Consider the following 26,539-nt stretch of genomic DNA (forward strand, 5'->3'; position numbering starts at 1 on the left):
GAGGGAGGAACCACAATAAACTAGGGGGAATAAACTTGGAAGAAAACAGCTCAATCGTAAAGACACACGAAGCCTGGGTTTCCCATCAGCAGGAGCAGCATTTGCCCCCGAGATGAACAAATGTTCTAGAGGCCATTTTCTGCTCTTTTAAAGAAACAGAGATGCGGTGAAGACCAGCTCCAGGGGATGTGTGATCAAGAGGACTGAAGCAGAGTCAGGGAGGAAGACGCCCTGAGAAAGACACCATTGCTAAACACCCCCACTGAACAAACTCATTTTCTGAAAATCCGTGCAGAAAATTGGCAGAGGGCAATGGTACAAAACAGGTTTGCCAAAACTATGCTCAACTCTGGGGCTGAGGGTGTGAGGGTAGCTGGGGTAGATGGTTAAAATAACGAACCCGTGCCTCCTCGTAGCCACATCCCTTAGCAACGTGAAGTTGCTACTCCTCCCATTAAGAGGTAGAATCTGTTTCTTCATCACTTGAATCTGGACTGGCCTTGTGCCTTGCTCTGGCCAATAGGTTGTGACAGAGGTGAGGTCATGCAGTTCTGGAGACTGGGTCTTCTTGCAGTTTCCCAGCTTACCCTCTAGGAACTCTGAGTTCCCACATGGTGAAAAGCCCAGGCTAGCCCATTAGAGGATGGGAGGCTGCATGGAGGAGAACCGAGGGGCCCCAGTGGACAGGTGGCACAATGGCCCGACCTGGCACTGGTCATCATCCAACTGAATGGCACCGCCAAAGGAGTGATCACAGGCAAGACCAGAGAAGAAGGACCCACAATGTCACCAAAAATAAGTTGTTATATAAACAGTTAAGGGGGTGGATTGTTCCGCAACAATAGATAACCTCGTGGTAGCAGAAGGGAAAGTCTGCCTCCCTCCCAAGCCTCCTCTGCTCTGCGCTCACCCAGCCACCCATGGCACCCGCGTGCTGCCCCCCAGCCAACCTCCCTTCTAGGGACACTTTTGATGGGGAACTATTATTTCATGGGCTTGGTCCACGGGTTTCCATGGGTCTGTGCTAATAAAATGCTTCCCATTGACTACAATATTAAAATGGTTATCTCCTGAGGGGCAAAAGGGATGGCATTATGGGTTAGAAATCACAGAGAAAAGATAAAGAAGGTTTTCCTGGAAAGACAAGAAAAGAAATGCTGGCACCAGAAAACAGTCCATCTGCATTCTTACCCTGGCCCCTGGCTTCAGAGCTTTGCACGGTATCAGGCACATCAGAGACACAGAAGGCAATACAGTTTCAACCACCCATTAATAGCAATTCATCCAGAATGTCCTGCCTAGTAGATATGTACAGATTCTCTTTAATGAATGGCATTGTATTTGTACAGTGGGGAGCCACGCCTTGGGGATGATGGACATCTCTTCCCTCACCTGGTCCCCAGCCCTGAGGATCTCCCTGCCTCCTCTGACTCATTCATTAACTTATTCATTTGACAAATACTTATTGAACAACTACTCTGTGCCAGGCATTGTGGTGGGTGCTGGGGACTAGAAGAGAATGACAGTCTCTATCCTCCAAGATTCAGTCTTGGGGGTTCCTATCGTGGCTCAGCGGTTAATGAACCCAACTAGTATCCATGAGGACGCAGGTTCTATCCCTGGCCTTGCTCAGTGGGTTGGGGATCTGGTGTTGCCATGAGCTGCAGTGCAGGTTGAAGACGTGGCTCAGATGTGGCGTTGTTGTGGCTGTGATGTAGGCCGGCAGTCGTAGCTCCGATTCGACCCCTGCCTGGGAACCTCCATATGCCGCTGGTGCGGGCCCTAAAAAAAGCAAAAAAAAAAAAAAAAAGGGATTCAGTCTAGTGAGGGAGAGGGAAGTACAACAGATAAATATTAATAAATGTGTAAGAATAATTAATAGATGAGTTATAAAGCAATTCAAAGACTTTTGACAGTTATAAAAACAAGACTCCAGGTACAAACTTCTCCCTTGGATCAATTTGACCCTGATTCCCTAAAAAGATCAATACTTTGGCTCTACTTGGTAGCCTGCTACCCTGGGGCTGACGTGATGCAGGCTGGCTATTCCCCGCACTGTTTCCCACACCTGAGTCAGCCCAGCTCCACACACAAGCATCCCACCTCCGACACGTGCAGAGTGGGGTGCTCACCCCGCCTCCCAGAGCCCCCACAGTAGGTCCCTCAATGTCTTAGTTTCCCAGTGTGGATGAAAAAGGCTTAGATTTCCACATGGCCATGAGCGTGACCATATCCGTCAATCCTTCACCCATTCCAATTAAGAAATTACAGTATGAAATGTTGAGCCAGGAGTTCCTGTTGGGGCGCAGTGAAAACAAATCCGACTAGGATCCATGAGGATCCCTGGCCTCCCTCAGTGGGGTAAGGATCCAGCATTGCCATGAGCTGTGGGGTAAGTTGCAGAAGCAGCTCAGATCCAGTGTTGCTGTGGCTGTGGCACAGACCGGCAGCTGCAGCTCCAATTTGACTCCTAGCCTGGGAACCTCCATATGCCAAGGGTGAGGGCCGCCCCCCCATGAAATGTTTGAGCTGGAAGGGCTCAGAGAACATCTAGTCCAACTCTTTGTTGAGGGAAGAGAGGTCCAGGGAGGTGGGGACTTGACCCTGCTCGCCGCTGCCCCTAATTACTGTCTAGAGCTCCCTTAACTGCAATGTGTGTAGGAGAACTGGGACTGGAATCCAGCCTTTGACTCTCAGTTCAGTGGTCTCTTCGTGACGTCGCATCGCCCTCTATATCTTCTGAGAGCCAGGAGAAGAGTAAAGAGAACAGGGCAGGTCGCTCCTGTGCCAGCTGTTCAGAGATGCTGACTTCAACCAAATTCCACCCGTTAGAGCTCCAGAGAGCTCCGGCCTGGGTAAAGGATGATCATAATTAACCCAGCTGTGTGGCCAGAGGAACTTGGGAGGCTGAGGGTTGGAGCATCTGTCCCAGGGTTCTGTGACTGCATCAACAGGATGCTTTCAGCAGCCTTACCCAAGAGCCAAGCAGCCTGGGTAAATAGTTTCCATTCTACTCGCAAGAGCTGTGTGGCTCCTGAAGTTTCTTTTGCTCTTTATGGACATAGAGACTCATGAAATGGACTGTCTCCTTCTTTCCTGTGACTTGCTAGGAAACATAGAGCAGGATTTGCTGCCAACCCCAACAAAAGGGACATGACTTTATGGCCTATATTCTGAATCCCAAATTGATTCCAAGCTTCAACTCAGCTACTTGGCCTTAATTTCTTCCTCCCCCAATCCCAAGATTCCTCACCTATTTTGTTTCTCATATATATTGGGGATCACCTCACATCTTTTTCTGATGGTTCAATAAATACACGCATGCACAAACAAAAAGCAAACAAGCTGGTTTTAAGAAGAGACTGGGGAAAAAATTCCAAGAGAGAAAACATTTGCCCTGTATCTCCTTTAATGCAAGAGTGGAAAGACTTACAAAACTGGGACTAGCGGGGGAAAACTTCTATATAGAAAAGATTTAGATGATCTAGAAGCAAGGGCAATGTGGAAAATACTTAGCACCATGTCCAGCACAGTACTAACTCATCAAAACAGATCCTGCTGATGCCAGCTGTAAATATCTGCTCTGGACACACTTGGGGGCACCAGTCACCATCATGCCTGACTAGCAGGCAGGAGACCTGAATCTTTGTTCTTATTCTGACCCCAGCTACCTGTGCACCCTCGAGCTGGCTGGAGTCTCATTTTCTTCACCTCTAAAATGAACCCACATGGAGTTCCCCTTGTGGCGCAGCAGAAATGAATCTGACCAGTAACCTTGAGGTTGCAGGTTAATCCCTGGCCTCACTCAGTGGGTTAAGGATCCAGCGTTGCCGTGAGCTGGGGTGTAGGTCGCAGACGTGGCTCAGATCCCGCATTACTGTGGCTTGGATCCTGCGTTGCTGTGGCTGTGGCTGTGGCGTAGGCCGGTAGCTGTGGCTCTGATTGGACCCCTAGCCTTGGAACCTTCATATGCCATAGGTGCAGAACTAAAAAAATAAAATAAAATAAAACAAAATAAAATAAATCCACAATTTACCACCTCCCCAGCTCTGGCACAGTCTAGGAGAACTGGTAAGTGCCACCATGCTTACACCAAGGACGCGCTTTAGAAGATACCCCTACCCACTGGAGATTTTACACAGAGCCTCTAAGTTACTATCCTGGCCAACCTCTCCATAATTTCCCCTTTCCAGTTTGCTGCTTGTGACACTAGGGCATGATGGAATACCAGCTTCACAATGGGATTCAATCTTATTAGCGGGAACCTGATTAGATTATATTTCACTGCAGCCCAGAGGCCACTGTATTTCAAGGACAGACATGCCAACTGTGCTAGGAACATGCAGAGACCCGCGCTCCGCAGACCTCCAGGAATCCGACCCAAGCCTGCGGCAGGCATAGTATAACACACACGAGGCATAAGCATAGATTCCGACCTTGAGAAGGTGTTCCGGGCGTAGTGCATGATGCTGTCAAAGTCGTACGTCTCTCCCAGAGAGCTCACTTCCCCAGCTTCCATTTTTAAGAAATTATACTCCTGACCTGTGACACAACACTCTGTTAAGGCCTTTGAAAACCAAGGCAGGCACCTGAAAGGAGGCAGAGAGGGGAGAAGGAGGGCCCATAGCAACTTCCGAGAGCTCTGTTAGCCCAGTCACTCAAGTGACAGGCTTGGTGGTGGTTCTGGTTGTTTTTTTAATAGATTGGAAGCTTAAAATTTAGAACAGCCCTATGTTGTCCCAGCCCCACCAGCCAAGACCCCTCTCAAAATCCACGCAAAACTCTTAAACTAAGTTTATATACAGGTTAGTGATCAACCTGATTGTGCAAAAAATATTTTGTTAAAAATCTCTAATCTTGCTATTAAAGGGACACAAGAAAGCAAATCCAAGAGTTAAGTTCAATCCCAAATTCACAATTCAGACTTTCGAAAGCACTTTTAAGGCAACCATATTGTTCAACCAGCCACGTTCACGTTCAGTATGAAGTGCTGTATAAAACTGTTTAACAGGAGGAGATATTTTTAAAAAATCTAGACACTTTCTCTGTCTTGGGATAGGCAGACATAGTGTTTTTTTCCCTTGTACTTGTGTTCAAATTATGTTTCAGTGTCAAAAATATGTGTTGCCTAGGTCAGCCAAAATGAGTCTTTGGAAAGCAACCGGGAGAACTCTTTTTATTGGCTTATCAGCTTTGATGCTGCAACACTGTTCTGATCGATTCTGTTCCTGTTAGGGTTTCACTGTCCTTTACAACACGGAAAGTCATTTCACGTCTGCTCAACCTACCAGCTCTGAAAGGGCCACAGAAAGACAGTGCTGGTGACAAAGGCCTCCGTACTTACGGATGAGTGGTGGTCAGCTCCCAGCAACCCCCTCTCCACTCTCCTCTGACCCCATGGATGCCACCTGCCTGACCGGTGGCTTCCAGGCTCCACACAAACTCCTTACCTGGCTGGATGTTTTCTCTGATGATGGTGACATGCTGGTCTCTGTCTGGCCGGGTGTGTTCATGCCAGAACCCGACCACATGGCCCAGCTCGTGTGCTACAATGCCAAATTTGTCACAGTTTTTCCCAATAGATATGGCTTGCGGGCCTCCTCCGCGGCGCCCAACATAGGAACAACAGCTGGACAATCACAGAAATACCCAGGTCAGCAGATCAAGGAATGGCAAGAGTCTAACGCCCCTCCCTCTGTGTGTGTGCATTTGTGTGTGTGTGTCTAAAAGAAACACAGACTTTGAGAGCTGAAAACAATCTCATTATCCAACTTCCCTCCCAAAACAGGACTTCCCTTGAAAAGTGGTTCCTGACCTTTTTGGTGGTCATGGGTCCACCGGAAAATCTGAAGAAAGATAGGGCCTTTCTTCCAGGAAAAATGCAAATACCCTCCCCCATGCAATATCCTCCCCCACCCTTCTACCCTCAAGTCTGGGCCACACATCTCTGATGACAAGGAGGAGACAATGGAAAGAGCCAGCTGACAGGAATCTTTTTTTTTTTTGGAGGGTGGCTGCACTCGTGGCATGTGGAAGTTCCTGGGACGTGGATTGAACCCTTGCGCCACATCACACAACCCAAGCCACGGCAATGACGATGCTGTGCCACAAGGGAACTCCCAGACATGAGCCTTTATGCTATTATCAGAGGAGCTTCAGTGATGACTCCCCTTCTGGACATAATTACTTTTAAAATATACATTCATTATTCCTAATGTAGCAAGGTATAAAAAAATTTAAATGGCCCATAATCCCACCACGCATTTAATTTGTATAAAACATTTAAAAAATACGTGCCCGTATTGCAAGAGTTTTAAGTATTAAGGCTCCAAAGATAACTATAGTTAACAGTTCTTCAAGAAAATGTAATACATCTATATACCTATATATGAATTTTAATTACAAAATACACCATGTACTTTGTCCATCTTGCCTTTTTTCCTCCTTAATTTAGAGATCTCTTTATAATAGCATATGTAGATCTAATTTTTCTGTCAAAGCAACATAGTATTAAAATCTATTTAATCAGTCCCCTATTTTTTTTTTTTTTTTTTTTTTGCCTTTTCTAGGGCTGCTCCTGCGGCATATGGAGTTCCCAGGCTAGGGGTCTAATTGGAATTATAGCCACTGGCGTACGCCAGAGCCACAGCAACGCGGGATCCGTGCCGCGTCTGCGACCTACACCACAGCTCCCGGCAACACTGGGTCGTTACCCCACAGAGCAAGGGCAGGGACCAAACCCGCAACCTCATGGTTCCTAGTCGGATTCGTTAACCACTGCGCCACGACAGGAACTCCTTTTTTTTTTTTTTCAGTCTCCTATTAATGTACATTTAGGCTGACTCCAGTTTTTGCTATTTAAGCAAAGCCTCAGGGGAGAGAAAGACAGAACTAACGAACAAACAACAAAATGCAAAATAAAGAACCATTGGGGTCTCACTTATTCTCGGTATCCTAGCAATGGGATTAGTGGATAAAAGCATATATGTATTTGATGCTACTGAATGTGACACTGTGATAGAGACTACTAAATGACAGATACTACTACAGTGCAATCCCCAATGTTGTGTCTTTTTATATGTCCACTAATGGTATATTAAAAAGTCCTATTTCCCCACAACTGGGCCAGCACTGGTTTTGCCAAACGATTTTTGCCAATTTGATAGGTGAAAAGCGGTATTTCACTGGACTGAGGTTGGACAGTTTTACATGTTTTATGTGACATTTATATTTTTTCCTTGTGAGCTATGAGATCGCATCTTTCCCCAATTTTCTTTTGTGGTGTCCACCTTTTTATTTACTAATTCATAAGAACCCTTTGTAAATGAGGGAACAAGTCTTTGACTATCAAACGTGTTAGGAATATTTTTCTCCCTTTGTTATTTCTCAGTCGACTTTGTTTTTTATATGGTGTTTTGGCCATATAGCATTTTAAAATTTTAACGTAATGTCTTTATTTTCTTATGTCCTGCTTAGAAAGGCCATTTATAGTCCAAGATTGTAAGTAAAATCCACTGTAACTTCCTTGTGCTACTTTTCAGATTTCTGTATTTTTGTTTGTTCTGCCTTTCTCTCCCCTGAGGCTTTGCTTAAATAGCAGAAACTGGAGTCGGCCTAAATGTGCATTAATAAGAGACTGATTAAATAAATTTTAAGTAAGTAAAGCTAATTTTAGCTTTACTTTCTTTACAATGAGCTATTTAATTATCGCAAGATTCAAATATGCCAACTGACTAATCCATCTTTTACTCATTTAAAATACTACCTAAATTCTTGCATAAGCTATTTATTTGAAATTTTGTTCCCTATGTCTATTTTTATTGTGTTCCAGATGATTTTGATTGTTAGTATATTCATTTGCATGTTAATATCCTATATGTCGGGATAGAACATCAGACCTCTTGCCCTCCCCCGCCTCTGTCCCTGTCACTCCTGTTTGTCCTTTCCCTTCCTCCCTCCCTCTCTCTCTGTTATTTCTACACAGTCATTCCTCCAGAAAAACTCTCATTTCATTTGTTTGAGCTCTAAAAAATATATACATACATATCCACGTATGAAGATGTCATTTAAATCAGAATGGCATGACTTTATACATTGCTTTAGGAAGTTCTGACATCTTTGCTATGTTGGGTATTTCCATACCAAGAAATGTTATGCATTTTCATCTTTTTTTACAGTTTCCTTAGAGTTTTGGCATTTTCTTCTGGTCTGGAAGAAAGACCAGGCAGGTCTGGCATATTTTTGCCTTTTTGTTAAGTTTATTCTTAGATATGTTATCTCCTATATTCTATTAAAGCTATGATTTTTCCCCCATTACAAGAATACATCAAAGTACTTCATTAAAGGAAAAGTAATTTTTGTTTATTAATTTTGTAATTAGTCACCTTAACAGAGTCTTCTTTTGTTTCTGATAGTTTTTCAAATGTCTCTGGTTTTTTTGGGTTTTTTTGGCTTTTCTAGGGCCGTACCCGCAGCACATAGAGGTTCCCAGGCTAGGGGTCGAATAGGAGCTGCAGCCGCCAGCCTACGCCAGAGCCACAGCAACGTGGGATCCGAGCCACATCTGCAGCCTACACCACAGCTCACGGCAACGCTGGATCCTTAACCCACTGAGCAACCCCATGGATTGAACCCGCAACCTCATGGTTCCTAGTCGGATTCATTAGCCACTGAGCCATGACGGGAACTCCATTTTTCTGTTTTTTTTTTTTTTTTAAGGTACATGTCACATGAGCTTTAAACAATACAAGCCAAACCTTATTCCTGCGAATATTCATTTTATCTCTTTCTCTTGTCTAATTACGACAGCTAGAATTTCTAGAAAAAAAAAAATTAAAGAATTGTGGTGAACACGACCATCTTCAACTTGTTCCTGATTCTAACAGAAATGCTTCTAGAATCATCATCGATAAGCATGATGTGGGCTTTTGGAATATATGGATTTCTCTGTGTGTGTGGTGGCGGGGGGAGTTAGGGATTTATCCGTGACATCTACCCCTGTATTACTTTGATTACTTTTTTAAAACAACAAAGGCATGTTGAAATGTGCAGATGACTTTTTAGCACCTCCTGCGACACGAATGTGGTTTCTCTCCTTTGATCTCTGTCTGTGGAATCATGCAAATAGCTTTCCTATCATGGAACCAGTCTTACATTCTTTAGATAAACCTTCTTGGCAGCCTATCCTGTTCTTATACCGCTGGGTTCTTTGTGCCAACATTTTAGTAAGGATTTGGCATGGCTATTCATAAGTTAGATGAGTCTATAATTTTCTTTTTCTGGTGCCATCTTTTTCACTCTGGGGTGGCAATGCTGTGATAGTTCCTAAAAAGTAAATAGGAAAAAAAAAAACCCACATAAAAAAAGTCCCAGAATAATCTGTTTTTTGAAGTTTTGAAAGAATTCACCTGTGAAACTCCAGATTTGGTGCTGTGGGGGAGAAAGTTTTTCCTTCAATTTTTCAGTTTCTTTCAAAGTTACTGGTCTGTGCAAGCAGTTTATATTTACCCTGAAGTCATACACATTATTCAGATTTCTACATTTCTTGCCCTAGAGTTTTGTAAAGTACTCTTTTATGATTCTGTTGAATCTGTCATTATTTTCCCCATTTTTATTTCTGATTCTGTATTTTTCTGAACTGTCACTTTTTTGTCTTAGATTAATAAGTAGTTTGTCTATAGCTTTTTTTTTAATTCAAAGAATTCATACTTTATTAGTCCTATAATGTGTTACCCTGTCCATTTTCTTGTGCTCTCATTAGGTTTATTTTGTTGTGGTGGTGGGGTTCATGTATTTATCTATTTTGCTGATTTCTTTGAATTGAATATTTCATTGTCATTCTTAGTTAATGACGTGGATATTTGAGGCTGTAGGTTTCCCTCTGGATATAGCTTTACCCATATCTCTTCCATTTTGAATTGTAGGGCTTTCATTATTCTAGACAGCTTGTAATTTTAATCCTGACTTCTTTATGACCTAAGTGTTAAAAAAAAAAAAAGGAAGCTTTTTTTTTAAAAAAAGGAAGCTTTTAACTTATCAAGTAATGCAGGAGTCTTTATTCTATTTTTGCTGTTATTGTTATGTCATCATGTCCAGTTTCACTGTTTTGAAATCAGAGAATATTTTAATATTACTTCTGCCTTTAGAATTCATTTAGGTGTTCTTTTTTTTTTTTTTTTTTAATTCTTTTTTTTTTTTTTTTTTGTTTTTTTTTTTTTTGTTGTTGTTGTTGTTGCTATTTCTTGGGCCGCTCCCGCGGCATATGGAGGTTCCCAGGCTAGGGGTCGAATCGGAGCTGTAGCCACCGGCCTACGCCAGAGCCACAGCAACGCGGGATCCGAGCCGCGTCTGCAACCTACACCACAGCTCACGGCAACGCCGGATCGTTAACCCACTGAGCAAGGCCAGGGACCGAACCCGCAACCTCATGGTTCCCAGTCGGATTCGTTAACCACTGCGCCAGGACGGGAACTCCTCATTTAGGTGTTCTTAATACTTAATAGATGGGCAATGTTTATAAACGTTCAATAGGCACTTTAAAAATGTGTTATCGGGTTACAGAATGTGATAGACCCACAGGATCAACTCTACTAATTATATTTTTCCAGTCTTCTACAAATCTCTACCTTTTTTTTTTGGTAGACTTGACATTGATGTACTTGGGTTGCCAGAAATGAAATAAAGTCTTCTGCTGTGGTGTTTCTGTTGATTTCCCCTTGAAATCCCTGGGGTTTATTTCATGACTCTTAATGCTATGCTATTTGGTGCGTAAAGATTTATGACTGTTATATTCTCATTGTAGCCTGTACTCTTTCTCATTATAAAGTGTCCCACTTTTTTTTTTTTAACACTTTCTGAGCTTAAAAACAGAGTAAAAAATGACAAAAAGCCTTGTCTACAGCTAGAATTGTGACACCAGCTTTCTTTTGTTATTATTTGCCTGTATGCCTTCTTACCTTTTCCTTTTGTAGTTTTTTGGATCATTTTCTTCAACAGTCATCTCATGTATACAGCATGTAGCCGGGTTTATGTTTTTGAACTATAATATGGGAAACTTTTTCTTTTAGTAGGAGAGTATATGACACTTACATTTATGGGCATAACAGATAAATTTAGTCATAATTCAGTCATCTCATTATTTGTTATGTTTTCTGGAGGAAGTCTCTTAGCCCATGGAGCCCGTAAAATTTCATGCAGAATTTTGCATATATGTACATCCATCATGAGGGAGCCTATAGCTTCGTCTGATTCTCAGTGGGATCCCTGGACCCAGACTGGTTCAGGACCACTTCTCCATATGAAACATCCCTAGGTCGTTCAACTGCTCTCCTGATAGGCGATCCAGACCCCTGTCATCCTAGAGTCTTCTTCTTGACCTGCCCACTTTGTCCCTGGGTTGTGAGTTCATTAAGGGCAAGAAGAATTTCTGACAAATGCTGGGCTCCTCTATGTTACAACATATCGGAAATTGTTTTAGAGAGAAATTTGAGGCTCATGAGCTGTCTGACTTGTCTGCCTCTGATTCTGCTGAGGTGCACTTGCTTTTACTTACTTACCCACAGGTTCTGTAACTGAACACAATGAAGCTTTCTTCATCCGTCCTCTCCACGAAGGTCACACAGGTATGCTTCTCCCAGTGTCTCATGGCCTGCTTAAAAATGGCCCTCTGGCTTCCTGAAATGACAGGGCAGGTGCTCGTCACCTCACTCATGGAACCCTGCCGTCCTTAGGTGCTCGCAGGTATGGTGGCTTACGACAGAGCTTGTTCCAATGATCAAAGCTTTGTTTCAGTGACCCAGAATAAAACGGCACTAGGACAAAGGATTTCCCTGGCTACGAATACAATGCGACTTTCCTGAATTACCAAAATTTAAAGAGTAGGGATTTGTGAATTGGAAGAAAGGGTAAAAATAGATTTTCAAAATGTCCCCAGCTTCCCACCTTTTTCTTTGTATTGCAAATACTTATCTAAACTTTAAAAGATGTAACCCAAGTTATTCAATTTGGAAATTTTAGGATCTCGAAATAACTCACCAGCAATATGTTCCACCCTTTCATTTTATTTTATACCTAGGAGGGTATTTCCAGATGCTCTAGAAATTCTGTTTGCATGTACATTCATGCTACTTTTGCACTGGGGCTCAGTGTTTTTTGGGGGATCCTTAGGCCTAATTTTCCACAAGGCCTTTGAAAACAGATGAATTTCATACTTTCTCTGAGCCTTCCTTCATATTTCCCTGATGAAAAATGTGTTAAAAAGTTAGCAATAAGTAAACTGTCTAGGAGCAAGAACAAAGTAGTTGTAAACTCTGCACTGATAGTTGCCAATAAGTAGCTAAGAGGTATTTGTATCAAAATCTATCAACCTGAAGTAAAGAAGACTACTACGTTTTAATTTTGCTAAAAGCAATGAAAAGGATCAAGAAAAACAGTTGTTTAGGAAGTACCTAAGATGGTTGGGAGTCAGGTCTGAATTCTAGAATAACCTTGCTGCAAAAACCAACCAACCAACCAACCATTGAGAGGCTCCCATTGTAGCCTAGAAGATGGTGTGGGGTCATATTGTTGTCTTGCCAAAACATACACAGAAGCATAGAGAGTAACTTAGCTGCCCATGATGGGGGAAAATCTTGACCTATTTAGTTCAAACTGGTTATAGAGTTCTCACCAAAATAGCAATCCTACCAATTATAGAATAATAAAAATCTCTGTGTAAAGAAAGTTTGCTATATAAAATTAGCTAATTTTGATGAAAGTCATTTAAATCTTTGGCCAGAAAAGCACAATAGGTCTGAAAGAACACGGTTAAGCTATCAAAGAACAAAATTAGTAGCTGATGACAATCCCTACCTTTCAATGCTTTAAGAATGCCTCTTTCTCTCTCTTTAGGACTGGGGGCCTTGAGGGCAGGGTGATATCTTAGTCATTGTCTCATCACCAGCACCTAGTTAAGGACTTGGCACTGGAGGCTCTGGGTTAACTCTGCAAGACTGGAAGGCAACCAAGGGCATGGATGCCACCAAGAAGAGAGGGAGGGAGAGGTGGCTCCCTGGAAGGGGAGTCGCTCCATCCTCTCCAGGCTCCAAGTCCCTGTGGTTAGGGTCTTCACAGTCTTTTGCTCATCAGTGGTTTTCGGTGGCTTGGCAAGTGATTAGAATATTTGCTTCAGCAAACGCCTCTCACAGTAGAAGTCAAAGAACCACAGAGAGGAGACGAGCTTGTACATGCCATCCACATCAAAAGTCTGGAAAATGCAGCCGCTCCCTGTGGCCTTTCACTCATGCATTCAACTAACACTGGCCACAGGCCTGCGGTGGGCGCAATTGTGATGGTCTGTTGCGAGTCCTTGTTCCAGGTGTTGGAGATAAAGAATGAAAACCAGCCAGAAAAAAGATCCCACAGTGTTTGGGCAGAGACCACTTAAAAAATGAAATAATTTCAAGTAATGGGAGTACTGGAAAGATTAAAGCAGGGTGCTGGGAGAGAGAGGAGCTGGCAGAGAGAGGAGCTCCAGGGAGTCAAAGAAGGCCTTTCTGTGGTCATGTCATTCAACCTAAGACCTTAATGCTAAAAAGAAGGCAGCCAAGAGAAGATCTGGGGAAAGAACATTCCAGGTTGACAGAAGGGCAAGTTCAAGTGTGCTGAGGAGGTAATGATGGGGGCTCTAGGCTGGTGAGGCTAGAGCTCAGGGGCCAAGGAGGAGCCAGGGGGAGAGAGGGATAAAGGACTGGGCGGGAGACAGTGCAAGGGCTGCCTGGAGGAGGCTTCGAGCCCATGGTCAAAGTTGCAGTGTCATTAATAGTGATAGGATGCCACTGGATGACTTAGGTAGGTATTTTAAAGATAGTAATTACTAGTTACTATCTACCAGGCACTATTCTAAGTGCTTTTTCTAAATTCACTCATTTAATTCTCAAACCAGCCCTGTAAGGTAGAAAATATTATCATGCCCATTTAGAGAAGAAGGCACTGAGGCATGGAGAGGTTACATAACTCACCCCAGGGTGTACTCCTGGTAAGTGTCACAGCCAGGATTGGGCCCAGGTGGTCTGACATGTACGTTCACAGGCCCCTCCGGTTACCCTGTGGGCTACTGATGGGGGTAGGGTTGGGGGGTTCAGGGTGCTTATCCAGGAGGAGGACAGGTAAGCCAGCATGTGTAGCGGTTCACATACGCACTAAGCAAATCCTGTCTATCCTTCAAGACCAGGGTCACATGTCACCTCCCTATGAAGCCTCAGGACCAGGTGACCAACTTTGAGGTCAAAGCCCCAACAGAGATTGCAGTGTCCCCAGGCCGAGTGCCCCAGACCCCACGGGTGCAATGACTTACAAATTGGGGCGATGGCCCCAGCATCTCCATCCCCCCTGAGTCCTTCCAGGGAGGACTCTGCCAACCTAGGGAGACAAAGCACCCAGCCCCAAAGCAGGCCTCCTCTGGAGCTACTGACCAGTGAAGTTCCCTCCGATGACGTAGGGGATGACCCCTCCCGGCCAAATCCTCTCTGTCCTTGAGGTTGTGGCTCTTCGGACCCGGGGAGAGAAGGTCTCTGCTCCAGCATGCAAGTTCCCAGGGCTCTGTGGAAGCATGGCATTCTCCTTGCCATCTGCAAGAGAGTCATGCTGCCATTTACTTTGCTTTAATTCCTCCTGGGCGCATGGTTAAGAGGATATTATCCATGAATCCACGAAAGGGAATATTCAAAGCATGTCTGCTATAGGGGATATTTGGTCTGTTGTTTGAATCTAGGTGGTAGTTTTCTGGACGAGACAAGAGCAAGTGTCCCAGGCCTATGAGAGAAGAGGATCTGGCTTGTTGGAGGCCTTGAATAAACCCCAATGGGGGTCAGGGCAGCCTGTGAGCCACAAATTAAGTGGCCAGGACAACTCGGATGGAGCCAAGTTAGGGGTGTACTTTCTTCTCAGAGTCAAGGTCACTGGCGGAGAAGACCAGCCAGCCATAAGCTGAGTCGGTCACTTGCCTTGACCAAATACTGTCCATGTTGCAAATTTTGGAAATAATTTGGCCAGTATGACAAATAAAGTGAACTAGTCTGCGATGCTGGGGAAACAAATTTTTTGTAAGATAAACCTCTGGAAAATGCAGAGCCTCATAAAACTCCCCGGCTCTTCTGAATCTCTTGGCAGATCTGGACCTTTCAGGGAGGAATGCGGAAAAGAAATGGAGGGTCTATTTAAGGTTCTGAGTTCAAGGTAGGGCCCTAGAAACAGAAGAGAATAGATAAGTGTGTAGAACCATTTAAACCTGTGGCGACTTGAATCCACATTTGTTTCATCATCTGGATAGTTTAAAGTTTTAAGTTTACTTGCTAACCCTTACTAGTCTCACTTGGAGCATTTCCTCTTTTGTTTTTATATTCTTCCCCCCAAAAAATCAGCTTTAGTTTTGTTGATTCTTTTCATTTTCATTATTTCATTAATTTTATTCTATTTTCATGTATTTTATACAGATATTTCCTTTCTAGCTTTTTTTTTTTTCAAATTGAGACATAATCCACACACTATCATAGCTGCTATAATACCCCATCCTATAACAGCTCTTTTAAAGTGTACCATTTAGTGGTTTTTAGTATATTCACAAAGTTGTGCAACTGTCACTGCTATAGAATTCCACATTTTCATTACCACCAAAATAAACCTTATCATCCGTTCTCAGTCACTCCCTGCAGCCCTTGGCAATCAGGAATCCACTTTCCGTTTCTATGAATTTGCCTCTTCTGGACACTTCATGTAAACAGAATCATGCAACATGGTGGCCTTTTGTCCCTGGCCTCTTTCACTTAGCATGTTTTTAAGGTTCATCCATGTTACAGCATGTCAGTACTTTGCTGCTTTTGCGGCGGAATAATAATGTGCCGTGTGGGTATACCACCTTAGTTTATGCATCCTTCAGTTTGGTGGACATTGGGGTTGTTGCCACTTTTTGGCTATTGCAAATAATGCAGTTTTGAACAATAATGTACCTATTTCAGTGGGGACATATCTTTTCAGTTCTCTTGTATATGTGTCAAAGTGTGGAATTGTTGAGGTACACACCTATTCTTTGTTTAATGTTTTGGAGAACTACCAACTGTACCATTTTACATTCCCAATAATGAAGCATCGGGGTTCCAGTGTTTCTACATTCTTGCCAACACTTGTTACCATCAATCCTTTATTTTTTGCTTTTTAGGGCTGCACCCACAGCATATGGAGGTTCCCAGGCTAGGGGTTGAATCAGAGCTGTAGCTGCTGGCCTACGCCACAGCCACAGCAACGCAGGATCTGAAACATGTCTGCAGCCTACACCACAGCTCATGGCAATGCTGGATCCTTAACCCACTGAGCAAGGCCAGGGATCGAACCTGTGTCCTCAGGATGCTAGTCAGATTTGTTAACCGCTGAACCACAGCAGGAACTCCTATCATCAATCTTTTTGATTACAGCCATTCGAATAGGTGTGAAGTAGTGTCTCATTGTGGTTCTGATTTACATTTCCCTAATGGCTAAAGATGTTGAGTATATCTTTGTGTGCTTATTAGTCATTTGTATGTCTTCTTTGGAGAAATGTCTATTCAACTCCTTTGCCCATGTCTTAATTGGATTGTCTTTTTATTGTTAGGTTATACTTTATTTATATACTCTGGAGACCATACCATGTCAGATATGCAGTCTGCAAATATTTTCTCCAACTCTGTAGGTTGTCCTTTTATTTTTATGATAGTGTCCCTTGAAGCACAAAAGATTTTAATTTTGATGAAGTCAAATTTGTCCATTTTTTTCTTTTGATGCTTTTTGTGTCAAATATAATAAATTACAGGGGTACCTCATTTAATTGCACTTTCTTTGTTGTAATTTTTTTTATTTTTTTATTTTTATTTTTTTTACAGAATGTAGGTTTGTGGCAACCCTGAGCTGTCAAAAGATGGTTGGCATTTTTTAGTAGTAAGGTGTTTTTTAATTAAGATATGTCCATTGTTTTTTCAGACATAATGTTTTTGCATACTCAGTAGACTACAGTATAATATAAACAATACTTTCACATGCAGTGGGAAACCAAAAAAAATTGTGTGACTCACTTTATCTCAGTAGTCTGGAACTGAACCCAGGGTATTTCTGAGGCATGACTTTACAGTTTAATCCAGCCTCATACTGATTTATATCTATGTTTTCTTTCAGAGTTCTATAATTTTAGCTCTTATATTTAGACCTTTGATCATTTTGAGTTAATTTTTGTATATGGCGTGAGGTAGGGGTCTAATTTCATTTTCTGTATGCAATATCCAGTTGTAGCAGTACCATTTGATGAAAAGACTAGGTTTTCCTCCATAGAATTGTCTCAACACCCTTGTTACAAATCAGTTAGCCATCCTTTTCCAGCTTCTTGTGTTGAATGTTTGGCACATTAATTTTCAATCTTTCTTATATTCTATTTTAGCACTAAAATTTCTCTGACTTCCTCTTCACCTGCATCTCATTTTTGACATGTACAATTCAAAGTTAGACCTTGATATATTCTGTAAGTTCCATTTGGACTTTCTTTTTTGGTCTTTGAATTGTTTAGAGGTATGGTTTTTTTTTCCTAAACATTTCCCCCTCTGTGTGTTTCATTGATCTCTAACATGTCTCTGTTTCAAGGATGTATTCTCCAAAGCCTTTTCTGTAAAAAGTTAGACAGCAAATATTTTAAGTTTTGTGGTTAACATAGTCTCCGTTGCAATTACCCAACTCTGCTATTGTGGTATGAAAGCAGCCACAGACACTATGTAAATGAATGGGTATGGCTGTGTTCCAATAACATTTATTTGCAAAAACAGATGGCAGGCTGGATTTGGCCTTTTGGCAGTGAATGCCGGTCCATGCTCCAAGGTATCAATTCTTTGGTGTTTTGAGCCTTGTTTTGTAGCCTGATTCGTGATTGTTTTTGTAAATGTTCCATATATCCTTGAAGTAATGTGCATCAGCTTCCAAAATTGATAGTTGAAGGGTGCTACATATGTTGTTCTAATATTCTACTTACAAATATTTCTGGCTCCTTCGTGTATCTGCTACTGAGAAAAGTATTTTAAACAACCTTGAGAACTAAGATTGTAAATTGTCATCTTCCCCTTTATATTTTTCAAGGCTATCTGGGTTAAGTAATACAAGTTAAGAATTATTAAATGTTCCAGCTAAATTGTTTATCATTAAACACCCTGTTCATCTGTAATAATACTCATCCATAATAAAGATTATTTTGATGGATATTAATATCACTATATCAGTTTTGTTTTGATTAGGGTTTGCCTCATATAGCTTTTCTCCATCCACTTATTTTCAACCTTTTTGTGAAATTATGTTTTTTGTTTTAAATGAATCATTCAACAGGTATTATTCTGTGAGCAAATTACATTTCCCATAACATATGACAAGCTTTGCAACAGTCATAATGTTAAGGTTCATTATTATTTTTTTACTATAAAGGAAAGAGTTTCCATAAATTGAAAATTTAATTGAGATAATTTTACATTCACACGTAATTGTAGAAATAATACAGAGAGATTTTTGTTTCACTCTGTTGTTTTACTCTGTTTCCCTAATGGTATCATTTTATGAAACTATAGTATAACATCATAACTGGCGTATGGACAACCACTGATCTCATTCAGATTTCCCCAGCCTATGTGTGTGTGTATGTGCATGTGTCTAGTTCCACACAATTTTACCACATGAGGAGATTAGCATATCCACCACCACATCAAGATACTGAATGATTCCATTGCCATAAGAAAGGATCCCTCATGTCAACATTTTCAAATCACATCTGGAGTTCCTGTCATGGCTCAGCAGTTAATGAATCTGACTAGCATCCATGAGAACGCAGGTTTGATCCCTGGCCATGCTCAGTGGGTTAAGGATCCTGTGTTGCTGTGGTTGTGGTGTAGGCCAGCAGCTACAGCTCCCATTCGACCCCTAGCCTGGAAACCTCCATATGCCACAGGTTCAGCTCTAAAAAAAAAAAAAGTAAAACCACATCCACCTCCCTTCCCTTCTCTCCCCAGCCCATCCCTACACTTTCAACCACTAATCTGTTCTCCATTTCAAATTTTTTTCATTTGAAGAATATTATTTAAATGAAATCCTACAGTATATAACTTTTGGGAATTGGCTTTTCTCACTCAGTGCAATTACTTGGAGATTAATCCAAGTCATTGCATGTATCAATTTCTTTTTATTGCTGAGTAGTACTCCATGGTATGTGTGCCCTAAAATTTGTGCCCTAAAATTTGTTTAACTACTCACCTGTTGAAGGACATCTGGGTTGTTCCGAGCTCTTACAAACAAAGCTGTTATGAACATTCATGTACAGGTGTTTGTGTGAAGATAAATTTGTATTTCTCTGAGATAAATACCCAAGAGTAGAACTGCTAGGTCATATCGTAATTGGGCTTATTTCTGGATTCTCTGTTCTGTTCCATTGATTGATTTGTTTATCCCTCTGCTAATATAACACTGGCCTGATTACTGTAATTTTGTACAGCCAGCCCTCTGTATCCATGAGTTTCACATCACAGATTCAACCAACTGTGGATCAAAAAGAATTTTTTAATTCCAGAAAATTCCCAAAAGCAAAACTTGAGTTTGCCGTGCACTAGCAAATATATAGCATTTATACGGCATTAGGTATTATAAGTAAACTGAAGATGACTTAAAGTGTATGAGAGAATATGCGTAGTTTATATGCAAATACGATGCCATTTTATATGAGACTTAAGCATCCACAGATTTTGGTATCTGCAAAGGGTCCTAGAACCAATCTCCCAAGGATACTGAGGAAGGACCATATTAAGCCTTAACATCAGGTGGAGTGATTACTCTCATTTTAGACTTCTTTTCCGCAATTGTTTTAACTATGTTTCTATATAAACTTTAAAGTAAGCTTGTCTATGCCTACACAAAACTATGCTGAGATTTTTAAACTATATTAAACTATAGATTAATGGAGAGAATTGACATCTTTATTATATTGCCTCTTCCTTTCAATCCATGGACATGGTATATTTCTTCATTTAAATAGGTCTTTATTTCTTTTCCTCAGCATTGTGTAATTTTCAGTACACAGATATCGTACATGTATTTTTACATATATAAGTATTTTATTTTTATTGAGTGATTATAAATGGTATTGTGTTTTTAATTTTGGTTTCTGCACATTCATTATTAGAAATGCAAGCATTTTTAAATGATTTTTATTTTTTCCATTATAGTTGGTTTACAGTGTTCTGCCAATTTCTATTGTACAGCAAAGTGACCCAGTCACACATATATATACATTCTTTTTCTCAAACTATCCTCCATCATGCTCCATCATAAGTGACTAGATATAGTTCCCTGTGCTATACAGCAGGATTTCATTGCTTATCCACTCCAAATGCAATAGTTTGCATCTATTAACGCCAGACTCCCAGTCCATCCCACTCCCTCCCTCTCCCCTTGGCAACCGCAAGTCTGTTCTCCAAGTCCATGAGTTTCTTTTCTGTGGAAACGTTCATTTGTGCCATATATTAGATTCCAGATATAAGTGATATCGTAAGGTATTTGTCTTTCTCTTTCTCCCTTACTTCACTCAGTATGAAAGTCTCTAGTTCCATCCATGTTGTTGCACATGGCACTATTTTGTTCTTTTTTATGGCTAAGTAGCATTCCATTGTGTATATATACTACTTGTTCTTAATCTACTCATCTGTTGATGGACATTTAGGTTGTTTCCATGTCTTGGCTATTGTGAATAGAGCTGCAATGAACATATGGGTGCATGTATCTTTTTCAAGGAAAATTTTGTCTAGATATATGCCCAAGAGTGGGATTGCAGGATCATATGGTAGTTCTTTTTCTTTTTTTTTTTGCCTTTTAGGGCCCCACTCACGGCACATGGATGTTCCCAGGCTAGGGGTCTAAATTGGAGCTGTAGCCACCAGCCTACACCACAGCCACAGCAATGTCAGATCCAAGCTGCATCTGCGACCTACACCACAGCTCACAGCAACGCCAGATCCTTAACCCACTGAGTGAGGCCAGGAATCGAACCCACAATCTGATGGTTCCTAGTCAGATTCATTTCCACTGCACCATGATAGTAACTCCATGGATCATATGGTAGTTCTATATTTAGTTTTCTGAGATATCTCCATGCTGTTTTCCATAGTGGTTGTACCAATTTACATTCCCACCAACAGTGTAGGAGGGTATCCTAGAAATGCAAGCTTTTTTTATATTTGGGTCTTGTATTCTGCCATCATGCTAAACTCATTTATTAGTTCTAAAAATTTATTTTTTGTTAGATTGTTGTAGATTCCTTGAGATATTCTACATACACATACATCCTTGCCTTGTTCCTGATCTTAGAGTATGATGTTTTTGGTAGATGCTCTTTATCAGGTTAAGATAATTTCTCCCTATTCCTAATTTGCCAAGTTTTTTGTTTGTTTGTTTTTATTTTTATTTTTATTTTGCTATTTCTTGGGCTGCTCCTGCGGCATATGGAGGTTCCCAGGCTAGGGGTTGAATCGGAGCTGCAGCCACCAGCCTACGCCAGAGCCACAGCAACGCTAGATCCAAGCCATATCTGCAACCTACACCACAGCTCATGGCAACGCCGGATCCTTAACCCACTGAGCAAGGGCAGGGACCGAACCCGCAACCTCATGGTTCGTAGTCGGATTCGTTAACCTATGCGCCACGACGGGAACGCCCTAATTTGCCAAGTTTTTAATCATAAATATGTTAGATTTTTTAAAATGCTCTTTCTGCATCAACTGATATGATCATATATTTTTCTTTTATCTTATTGATATGGTGAATTTACATTAATTTATTTTCAAAAGCTGAACAAATCCTGCATGCCTAAAATATATTACACTTACTATAGAGTATAATTACTTTTCATACAATTTTGATTTTGATTTGCTAATATATTTTTCAGGATTTTTGCATATAAGTTTGGGTAAGTTTTAGTTGTGTCTGTCACAAACAACAAATAGCAAGATTTTTTTTTTCTTGCTGTTGTTCAATCTATTAATTTCTCTTTTAATAAGTGAATTACTCTTATTTTGTTTTTGGTTTTTTTTTTTTGTCCTTTTGCCTTATCTGAGGCCGCTCCCACGGCATATGGAGCTTCCCAGGTTAGGGGTCGAATCCGAGCTATAGCTGCCAGCCTACTCCACAGCCACAGCAACGAGGGATCCATGCCATGTCTGCAACCTATACCACAGCTCACAGCAATGCTGGATCCTTAACCCACTGAGCAAGGCCAGGGATTGAACCCGCAACCTCATGGTTCCTAGTCGTATTCGTTAACCACTGAGCCACAACGGGAACTCCGAATTACTCTTATTTTGTAACTGATTTACCTGGGCTTATTTCCTTCCTTTTTTATTTTTGTGCTTTCTATTTTCTTTTTTTTTTTTTTTTCTTTACGCTGTTGGATTAAGTTTTCTGTTTTTTGTTTTTTTTTTTGGTCTTTTTGCTATTTTTTTGGGCCCCTCCCGCGGCATATGGAAGTTCCCAGGCCAGGGGTCGAATCGGAGCTGTAGCCACTGGCCTACGCCAGAGCCATAGCAATGAGGGATCCGAGCCACGTCTGCAACCTACACCACAGCTCACGGCAACGCTGGATTGTTAACCCCCTGAGCAAGGGCAGGGACTGAACCCAAAACCTCATGGTTCCTAGTCGGATTCGTTAACCACTGCGCCACGACGGGAACTCCAAGATTTTTTCATATTTACTTTCTATTTCCATTATCTCTTTTCTGTTCTTTAGTGTTGCCTTCAATTTTTAACATTCATTCTTTTTTTTCCTTCTTTTGTTCTTTGTCTTTGGTGTTCCTCAGCAACATTGTAATTGTCTGGATGTGGGTTTGTTTTAATTCTCTGAGACACAGTACAATTTTAAAAATTTGACATCTTCCTTCAATCCTGGAAGATCCTAAATCCTTATCTGTTTAACCATTGCCTCCTCTTTCCCAGTCTCTACGAGCATTCTCTCATCTTCTAGATTTCCTATTGAATAGTCTCATTTTATCCTCCACGTCTCTTTCTCTCTCAGTGGCAAGATTAATATGGTTTCCTCAGATCTATTTTCTACTTCACTAATTCTCTCTTCTGTTGTGTTCAATATTTTATTTATTCCACTCCAGCTTCAATAAATATAGTTATTTCTAGAAGCCCTATTTAGTGGCTTCTAAATTGATCAGTTCTCCCCCTGCTGCAACTCTAGTTTCAAATTCTTCCGTTGGCTTTGTTGTCATTCTATGTACACCTATTGAATCTCCCTCAGATTGTTTTATCATTTTTACATCTTGGGCTACTAATTCTCCAATTTATTGTCTCTGCTGATTCTCCCTCATGAATTAACTTTTTGTATTTTTAATATTTGTATTTAAAGTTCATTTTTAGGGGAGGGTACTCCTTTCTGAATGAGTCCCATATGCCCTCAATAATGAGAGTGACCCTATTTCTTCCACTTTTTTCAGGGCTCTTGGGGGTTCTCTGGGCCCTAGATCAATTTTTATATTAATTTCTAAGTTTAGGGTTTCCATACATAGGAAATGTAATTTGAGAACTTATACCTGTATGAGGAACAAGGTTTGGGGTTCAATTTCCCACAGAAGATAATTTTTTGCCCCTACTTAGAACCTAGGAAAGATAGTAAGATTTACTGTCACTTCTCTCAACCACTAAGCAGAGTTTTTCCTAGCCTCTTTGTTTGGTTTGGTTTGGTTTTTTTGTTTTGTTTTAATAAATAGGAAGCCGTTTGGAGGAGTTCATTTGATGCAAAGTCTCAGTCTCCTCTTCCTACCTCACGTGAGATGAAGGCCAAATATCCTAAACCTATACAGCTGTTACGTGGGCATTAAAACACCAGCCCTGAGTACCCCAAATCCTGGCCCACTTTCAATGCCCTCTGCAGAGTTTTGTTGTAATCTGAAGCATAGTTCTATGGGCTCATATTCCCTATCCTTTTCTAATCATGACAATTTCCCTTTCTCTTCTTTGAGCTTAACTCTGTATTTTGCATTTTTAATTTGAAGTAAGGGGAAGGTTATTTTTTTTTCCCTAGTAGTTCTATGTTTATAAAAGGGGTTCCTGCCAGTTCAGTTGCCAGGACCAGAAAGTTGGCACATAATACATTTTTAAACCTGAATATAATTGTCTTCCTGCTAGAATTTCTACATTAGAAGTCACACACTTGCAGCTCTTGGGATAAACCCAACCCACAGATGTGTTTTGTTTGGCCTGGGTGCTTTTGGCTCACACAGTGTTTTGTTTTCATTTTTTTTTTTTAATCTCACTTTAGAAGCCAACTTTTAAAAATCAAGGAATTTCGCATAAAATCCAGATTTTCTAGCTTTTCTTTAAAAATGGAAATATTTGGCAATAGTGATCCCATCTTCCATCATGTTCAACCCATAGCAGTTAAGTAGCACCTGCTCACCACAGTCAGGGCACATGTTTTCCTGGTTGTTAGAATCTATTTCCCACTTCACAGGGTCCCATCCAGCCGTTCACCCACTGACATTACCTGCTTGGCTTCTATAGATATTCTAACTTGCTCTTGCAGCCCAGGACTACAGATTGCATCCAAATTTCAAATGTAAGTTGCCCCAGTAGACTGGATGCTCCACAGGGGCAGGGACTGTGGCTGGCTCGTTCACCACTCCACTCACATCCAGCACAGTGTCTGGTTGGTGGTGAGCATGCGGTGCTTTTGGATTCTGAATTAAAATTGATTAAAGAATGGATGAGTTATTCTAAAAATAAACAGCCCAACAGGCCAAACAATTCTGCGGCGGAAACCTCTCTAAAAATGTTGGCAGCCCTGAAGCCCTTAATGTTTAAATCCTGAGAATCATCATGTCTTAAGTAATCACAGGCAGCGATGTAGCAAGTGGAAGTTTGTTATTCATTTCCCATATGGTTTTCAACAAGTCTCTTAATTTTCCTCTGCCGCCAGCTCTCCATTGGAGAATGGGCAAAAATACTTCTCTATTTGAGGGACATCCCATGTTTCTCAGACAAGCTGTGCTACATAAACACGTGACCCAGTATTGTTTGGGCCTGTGTGCAGCATGGGAAAATCTTAAGTGCACCTGGAAAGAGACTGGGGTGTAATTTCCAGAGATGGGTTATTGAATGACAGCTTCCCTCTCGGTCCAGTGAGAAATTTAATTTGCCGAGGACTCAACACAGGAAGCATTTGCCGATTAAAAATATGTCTAAACAGATGTTCTGCTTAGCCTGGAAGAAGGATCTTAATGCAACTGTCATTATTGGATTTTCTTGGATTACTACTATCTGGAATCAGAGTCCAAATAGAAGGATGTAATTATTTATTATGGTCCAAGAGTCCTGCATTTGAAGAGGAACACAGGGCCGTCTGAAAGGATTTAACACGCTGGGGGTGGGGTGGGCTGGAGGATAAAGTCCATTTAAATGTTCTGGCTCTAGGAGTGGACCCAGTCCTCTCTGAAAAAGCAAAGTGGCCATCGCTACTCAATGTTCCGTTTCCAGCTGAAGGCACAGCCGTGTCATAAACAGAACCAGGCCTGACCCAGCCTTCTCCAGCAAGGAACTGCGGATTTTCGATTCGTCAACCTGCCCCTCCCACACTGGAAGTAAACACCCTGACAGACCAGCCTTCCGCAGAACCCCGCACCCCATGGGTGATGGGCAAACTCGCACCTTGCCTCTGGTGATTCTGAAAGGCTGAGTGAAAGGGGAGACTGTGGGTTATTGTGCACAAGGGGTTCCCAAAGCTGGCTGCACCTTGGATTCAATCCAGGCACTTTAAAAAAAATTTCAGTCCCCACCCCCACCCCACCCAGGCCTTAGAATAGGATTCAAGTGGCCTGGAGGACTGTCCAGGCATCTGTGCTTTTTTAAGCCCCCCAGGTGATTTGGAAGTGCAGGGAAGTTTGACAATTGCTGGTATAACCCAAAGATTAAAAGCAAGAAACAGAGTTCCCATCGTGGCGCAGTGGTTAACGAATCTGACTAGGAACCATGAGGTTGCGGGTTGGATCCCTGGCCTTGGTCAGTGGGTTAAGGATCTGGCGTTGCTGTGAGCTGTGGTGTAGGTCACAGATGTGACTCGGATCCGGAGTTGCTGTGGCTCTGGCGTAGGTGGGTGGCTACAGCTCCGATTAGAGCCCTAGCCTGGGAACCTCCATATGCTGAGGGTGCGGCCCTATAGAAAAAAAAAAAAGGAAAAAATAAAAATAAAAATAAAAGCAAGAGCCCTGGGGTCAGGGGGATTTAGGTGCAAGATAAATGCTGCCATTCACCCCCTGTGTGGCTTTAGACAAGCCATGGTCCCCTGAGCCTTCCTTCCTGCTGCTGGTTCATGGGCATCGATCCAGGCAATGAAGATCCAATGCCTGCCGTGGTAACAGCTCCATGTGAGCTGCTGTAATCGCTCTCAACGCTTCATTTGTGGACAGGCTAGAAAGAATGCCTCAAGTTTCACAGTTTACACCCAGACACACTGGCAGAAGTGACACTT

General features: G+C 41.7%; 1 protein-coding gene across 3 annotated transcripts in view; it reads right to left on the reverse strand.

Moving 5' to 3' along the window:
• Nucleotides 1-26,539, reverse strand: part of TLL2 (tolloid like 2) — a 149,634-nt gene that overhangs the window by 50,168 nt on the left and 72,927 nt on the right. For all 3 annotated transcript variants that reach the window (XR_014826665.1, XM_001928475.5, XM_021074297.2), the window contains exons 4-7: nucleotides 14,451-14,606; nucleotides 11,556-11,673; nucleotides 5,451-5,629; nucleotides 4,437-4,542 (exon numbers count right to left, since the gene is read on the reverse strand). Coding sequence is in view for 2 of the 3 variants with exons in the window: in XM_001928475.5 (XP_001928510.2) it covers nucleotides 4,437-4,542; nucleotides 5,451-5,629; nucleotides 11,556-11,673; nucleotides 14,451-14,606 (559 nt within the window). In the remaining variant the exon portion in view is untranslated. The remainder of the gene's footprint in view (nucleotides 1-4,436; nucleotides 4,543-5,450; nucleotides 5,630-11,555; nucleotides 11,674-14,450; nucleotides 14,607-26,539) is intronic.

The sequence above is a fragment of the Sus scrofa genome, chromosome 14 (genome assembly GCF_054392235.1).
Source record: "Sus scrofa isolate SSC_HxYL_T2T_F1_AM1 chromosome 14, Sscrofa_HxYL_maternal_Yorkshire_Landrace_v2.0, whole genome shotgun sequence".
Taxonomy (NCBI): Eukaryota; Metazoa; Chordata; class Mammalia; order Artiodactyla; family Suidae; genus Sus; species Sus scrofa.